Source organism: Tripterygium wilfordii, chromosome 16 (genome assembly GCF_013401445.1).
Source record: "Tripterygium wilfordii isolate XIE 37 chromosome 16, ASM1340144v1, whole genome shotgun sequence".
NCBI classification, from domain to species: Eukaryota; Viridiplantae; Streptophyta; class Magnoliopsida; order Celastrales; family Celastraceae; genus Tripterygium; species Tripterygium wilfordii.
Genome location: NC_052247.1, coordinates 4,042,803 through 4,049,177, shown reverse-complemented (window position 1 = coordinate 4,049,177; position 6,375 = coordinate 4,042,803). Strand labels below are relative to the sequence as shown.

At 37.1% G+C, this 6,375-nt stretch overlaps 1 protein-coding gene across 1 annotated transcript; it reads left to right on the top strand.

Annotated features, from left to right (window-relative positions):
- The first annotated feature begins 612 nt into the window (after positions 1-612).
- Positions 613-2,070, top strand: LOC119981401 (protein MIZU-KUSSEI 1-like). Its single transcript, XM_038824493.1, has one exon. The coding sequence runs from the start codon at positions 1,079-1,081 to the stop codon at positions 1,826-1,828; it is 750 nt and encodes a 249-aa protein (XP_038680421.1). The 5' UTR covers positions 613-1,078; the 3' UTR covers positions 1,829-2,070.
- The last annotated feature ends 4,305 nt before the right edge of the window (positions 2,071-6,375 follow it).

Genomic DNA, 6,375 nt, shown 5'->3' with positions numbered 1-6,375 from the left:
AGTTAAGCTGGAGGTCGTTTCCTTTCGCTTTAAAGATCTTAATATATGTAGTTAAGGTTATTATCATCTGCATTCCATCTGATTTCTGGTCAAATTTGTTATTAGGGTTTGTGCTACTAAAGTCTAAAGATGCTCTTCTGATGTGGTGTGTCATCTATCCAGGTGGACCAGGTTTGTGATTGTATGATGTCATCATTTTATGTCGTGGGACCACCACTGAAGGTGGTGTGACCACTGTTCCAGTGATTTGTCAATGTAAACAAAATGGATGGTGCGGTCCCATAGACAATAAGTTGTCAATTCGCAGGTTGGTGTGCCCCCAGTGGGGATGAGAATTTTGAAGCTCGTTTTGGTTCACCATCACATTACCTTATACCCATGATTTTTTTTATAATCGAGAATTCTCTATTTTAAATTCTTTTTGGATAACCGAGCATTCTCTATTTCGATATGTCTATCAGACAATTGAGTCAACTCAAAACTCGGACCGTCAATCCTGTCTGCTCTACGTTGACGACAGAAAATATTGGGCTGAAGTCTCTACAAGAAATAATGTGGAAATTGCTGAAGTGAGAATTAAACTTGCAACCTTCTGCATTTTCAAGGAGTTACACAGTCAACTTTATCGTACGCTCCGAGACATATTACATGTAGACAGATACTGAACAATGTGCCCTGAGCATGTCTTGGTGTGAATGGTGATGGCTTGTTTGGTTGTCCATTCTCATACTGTTTATGGATTCAGGCCAAAAGCATTCGTCAAGCAAATCTCTCTGCCTCCCTTGTCCCACAAGAAAGTGAAATTACACACTTGGTTGTTCCCTTAGATTCCTTTCTTTTCTACCTCTTTCAGCTTGCTAAATCAGTTTGTGGGGCACCCAATGTTTCTTTTGTCAGGATTCTCTTGCACTACAAATAACAAAGGACTACAAACAAGAACTAAAATTGAAGCCCTACTACAATTAAATAGAGTGGAAGAGACCAGAATCTCTCCTCTCTCAAGTCTCAACCAACCCACCATCTATAAGGAGTTGCCTTCCTAGCTACTTCCTAGTGATTTTTGCTTTCAAAGCTTGTCATGGCTACATCCTCTCAGTACTCTTCTTCTTCCTCTAAGAGACACTTCCACTGGACCAACAAGGTTGGCTCTGATGATGAGGTTCCAACCTTCAAGTCCGAGGAGAAAAAGGAGGAGCATCCCAAGAGCAATCTTTCAATGCAAACTCCAAAGAAGAGACTGCCTGCTCTTGCAGTTTCTCGGCTCCGGCTGGCTCTTGCTGCGCTTGGTAGGAATCGGTCACAGTCACTCAGTCTCGGATCTAGAGTCGTTGGTACCCTATTCGGGAACCGCCGCGGCCATGTTCACTTTGCCTTTCAGAAGGAACCCAATTCACCACCAGCTTTTCTTATTGAGCTAGCAACACCAATCAGTGGCTTGGTTAAGGAAATGGCATCAGGGTTAGTGAGAATTGCATTGGAGTGTGACAAAGCAGAGATCAAGGAAGAAGAAAAGAACAACAAGGCAGCAGTGAGATTGCTAGAAGAGCCAATGTGGAGGACTTACTGCAATGGCAAGAAATCTGGGTTTGCTACAAGGAGGGAATGTGGACCAAAGGAGTTGAAGATTTTGAAAGCTGTGGAGCCAATTTCAATGGGAGCAGGTGTTTTGCCTGCCGCTGGGGATCATGAAGCTGATGATGGTGAGGTTATGTACATGAGAGCTAAGTTTGAAAGAATTGTTGGGTCTAGAGATTCTGAAGCTTTTTACATGATGAATCCTGATAGCAATGGAACTCCTGAACTTAGTATCTACTTGCTTAGAGTTTGATCAACCAGGATTTTATGGGTTATATAGATCTTATAGCTAGAAAGTTTAGATCTTGAACTTTGATGTTTTCTTTCTTTTTCTTTCTCACTCTCCTGTTGAGAAAATGGGAGGTGGGTCTTGATAGTAGTAGGTGGAGGGGGCAATACATTACAAAGTGATATGAAACATGAATGGGAGGTGGGGTTATCAAGGAGTACATGTACAGTTTTTTTCCTCAATCTTTTTGTTTTAAATGATGAGAAATGGAGGCAAATGCAATCATCATGCTCATTGAATTTTGGTTTATCTCCATTGATATTTCTTTGATTCTTAATCATAAATTCCTTTACCTTTTATCAAGAAAATAATGACAAAATCACAGTGATTATTTTTTATCCTTAATCGTACATTCTTAATCGCAGTGAATTGATCATTATGTTATGCTAAAACTTAAACAAAAAGAAGAAGGAAAAGGTGGTCTTTCTTGCTATGTTATTATGCTATCATGTCATTCCCCTTGTATTAGAGTAGAGGAAGACACAATAACATAACGGCATCATAACCATCTCCATGTTCTCATTTGCTTTCATTTGTGGCTTTTGTTCTTTTATCTCTCTTTTTAAAGGAAATTGAGTTGTTTTTTGCGACCAAGGAACCATCGGTCCAGCATGCCCTGCGAACAGTTGAGTGGGCATAAATATCGGGCCACTAGAATAGTCCGCACCACGCTGACGACAAATAAGACTGTGCTAAAACCCATGTGGGTGAAATGAAACTCCTAACCCCTCTCTAAAAGTGGGCAGATCCACGAAACCAAGAAAATTCCAAAAAAAAAAATACTCTTAGTTGGTTCGAACTTCTAATCTTGAGCTCATCCATCGGGCCACTAGAATAGTCCGCACCACGCTGACGACAAATAAGACTGTGCTAAAACCCATGTGGGTGAAATGAAACTCCTAACCCCTCTCTGAAAGTGGGCAGATCCACGAAACCAAGAAAACTCTAAAAAAAAATATTCTTAGTTGGTTCGAACTTCTAATCTTGACCTCATCCATTAGAAAAGCTGAGTTGATGAATATGATAATGTATGTTTCTTTTCATTTCACTCCTATTACCTTTTCTTTTTAATTTCCTGTTTAGCTAGGATGCCTTGCTAAATATGTTCTGCAGAAGAAATTTGGTCTAAAAGTGTGAAATGTTCCAATTATTGCTTTTGGTGCTTCAATTTCCTATTTAGCTAGGGATGCTTTGTTATTTATGTTCTACACAATAAATTTGGTCTAAAAACTTAAAAGTATGAGATGTTCCAATTATTGTTTTTGGTGCATAAATCTGTGTGGAGTGATCCCAAGAAATATTTATTGAAGCCCTAATCATAGAAGTCATCAAAGGCAAAAATTATATATTACACATGTGACAGCTGAATTGGGGCTTTCCCAATTCTTTTGACTGCTTTTTTCACGTTTGCTATTTTGATTATTTACTTAAATTTGAACCTCCTAAGTCCTAATATCATGTTATCATGTTCTGCTAATATGACATATCTACTCACAATAGTAACATACAACTACCATTCTCTACATGGGTATTTTGGTCATTTCGTAAGTGTCCTATTTCAAGGCTTTTTATATATACTTTGAAAGAAAAAAAAAAGAAATAAAAGAGGAAAGCTGGTGGCTTGTGGGTTATACCTAGGGGGTGTTATGATTAGGTTTTGGCACAAAACTCGAGGAGGCATTTTTATCATCTATTCATGATCGAGCGGTCGATTTTTTCGGTTCAATTCAATTTTTAATAGAGAAATGTGTAGACTTTTTTAAAAAAAAAATCGACCTATCGGCTTCGATTTTGACGATTTTTTTTAAACATTCCTATTTAACATGAATGTCAAAGGCCAAAGAATTTACTCAAATGACAATCATAACTGATGTCATAATTATTATCTTAACACCAAATAAGAATTCGACCCAATACTTTATTTTTGTATTAGTTAATCCTGATTTCAGTAGGGATATGGACAAACAACCCCTTTTTTGTTGGAAACATTCCTCACAAACATTCCCTGCTCCAAATTATTGCCAAGAAAGAAGCTCAATTTGGGACTAAATTAATTCACAAAGATTTTAATTTTCATAATTGAGGTGTCTTAGTTTGTGGGGAATGGTGGTGTTAGATATCATTTTGTAGTGTTATTGATGATTTTCTTTGTTTTGTCATCCAATTTAGGAACAAGATTCCTATTTTTTATGAACTATAAAGGTTCCATCAACAAAAAGACATCTGAGAATTGAAAACTAGCTAGGGAATCCCTTTCATGTGTTGGTGCAACATTGGAAGTCCAATGTGATATTTAATCCCCACTTAACCACCATACATTTTCCATTCAATTGATGCATATGTTCTTGCTGAACCAAATGGAGTCCAAACAACTAATTTTGGAGATAATGCAATCATTGAAAAAGGTTTATGATTTCTAGTTTTCAGGACCATCAAATGATTGTCAAAATACCACGGTGCATCGTTCAACGTATGTACCAGTGACATCTCGTTGGAAAAGATGAATTCAAATAGATTTGTACCCCCATATTCACTATTTTGAGCGCTTCCCCTTGCCCCCATGCTTACCGTAGCAAGAGACCCACGACTGTTTTGTTTGCAATCCGATGGGAAAGGAGTTTCTCGATGAGATTACACCAACCTGCGTGGAGATTTTCTACAATTTTGGAATAATACAATAAAATGGTCTCTTCCTCAACCGTTGTTAGAGCAAAATTTTTCATAGAATGTAGGATGGAATCCATAATTCTTCCACAGAGGAAGAGCGGCGCTCTCAATATCGGGAGACGAAAACCCTAACAAGCAGCGACTCGTATACGGATGAAAAGAGCTACAAAATTTTGAACTATATTTTTTAAGACCGTTGATTTTTAATTGAAATACAATATAACAATTACATTTAGGGCATGCATGTAGACCACACGTTATGATTAGGTACCATAATTTGGTGGATTTGTTTGATAATGTCATAATCTTAATGATTTTTGTGATTAGGAGACCAAGAGCCAGATTGCAAAGTAGACACTATTGCTGTTTTAATTAAGAAGCATATTATCATAAGTGATATTGCCAAAGGGATTTATATGTACATGTTGCCTAAACAAGGCAATCTTGTTGTCATCGTTAGCTATAATGTAAAGTTGGGTTAGTTATCTTAATAAGTAATATTTATTTCTACATGTCTCATAAAGTAATAATATAAATTCCTCTACAACCCTATATAACAATATTTGTGCGCTCGTTAAAACTCGCGGGCTATTTTAAGAGAATCACCTATGGTTAAGTAAACCGCGGGTACAAGATTTTGGACTTGTGTTCAAACGAAAGTGCAGGTATAGTTTCGCAAGTAGAAGCCCGATTTCTTGTAGTGGCTTTTCCGTTATGATATCTATATATATAAACAATTATAGCCCTAAAAGCTTGGATTTGGCAAGTACCGGAAAGAATGCATTCTTACTATTAACAATCCAAGCTTACAAGAACAACACAATCTCTCTTGCGGGACTTGGTTTCTGCATCCCAAATGGAAAAAACAAATACATGTGGTGGATTTTCGGTGATGTTCTCATAGACTCATGTAACCGACCCCAAACTTTTGGGATAAAGGCTCGATTGATGATGATGATGCAAGTAATGAAAAAACGAATACCTACCAAGTAATGATTTTTTTCTTTGAATTTGAGCAGAAGTAATATTATCTCAGGAAGAAATCTGGGTAGATAACATAATGGAATTGTCTCCTTGCCTTTTACCCTGATCCTCCTCCTCCTAATCTTGCTACTTTAAAGGATCAACACCTTTGACGAGCAAAAACTAATACCGATGGAAATATTTATGATAAAAAATTTATTTTGGTATTTTAATAAGTTTATTGTTTGTGAACTAATGAGCATTATTTTTTAGTAGTTAAGTATTTTTTTTATTAGGAGTAATTTTATTTATTAACTTTTTTAAGTATTTGTTTTCCGTTAAAATTGTGTAGGGTTTGATTAGGGTTTCGTTCCATTTACTGTTGTAACCTCATTGAGGGATTTCAGCTTTGATTTTATAAAAATTAAGAGACGACAATTTTTTTTCAATTCTTTGGTATTCATTCGAATCAACAAAATATTAAAGCCTTAAATCTGGTATTCATGTGTCGAATCAACAAATTTAAGTAGACTTGTTCTTGATATTCGTGTGTCGAATCAATGTTCTTTCCATTACATTGCGCTGCATCAGTTAATATTGGAGCTATGCGCATTCCTAGACATGCTGCCAGAAAGCAAGCAACTTTGGAGAAGGTGTATGCAAGGGAGGATGCATATCTAGATCAACGCTTCGAACAAATGGAACTTAGAAGGTCGCTTTATGAGACAGTTGGAGTTGTTTGCGCAATGGCTAGAGGCCGAGCTGCATCTCCACCAACAAAACCACCACCGAATCTGCAAGAGGCAAATGAGGCCGAGTCTGACGAAGTCTTCACAACCCTTTTTGGGACAAGGGAAAGGAGACAAGTTAGAAATCCTAAT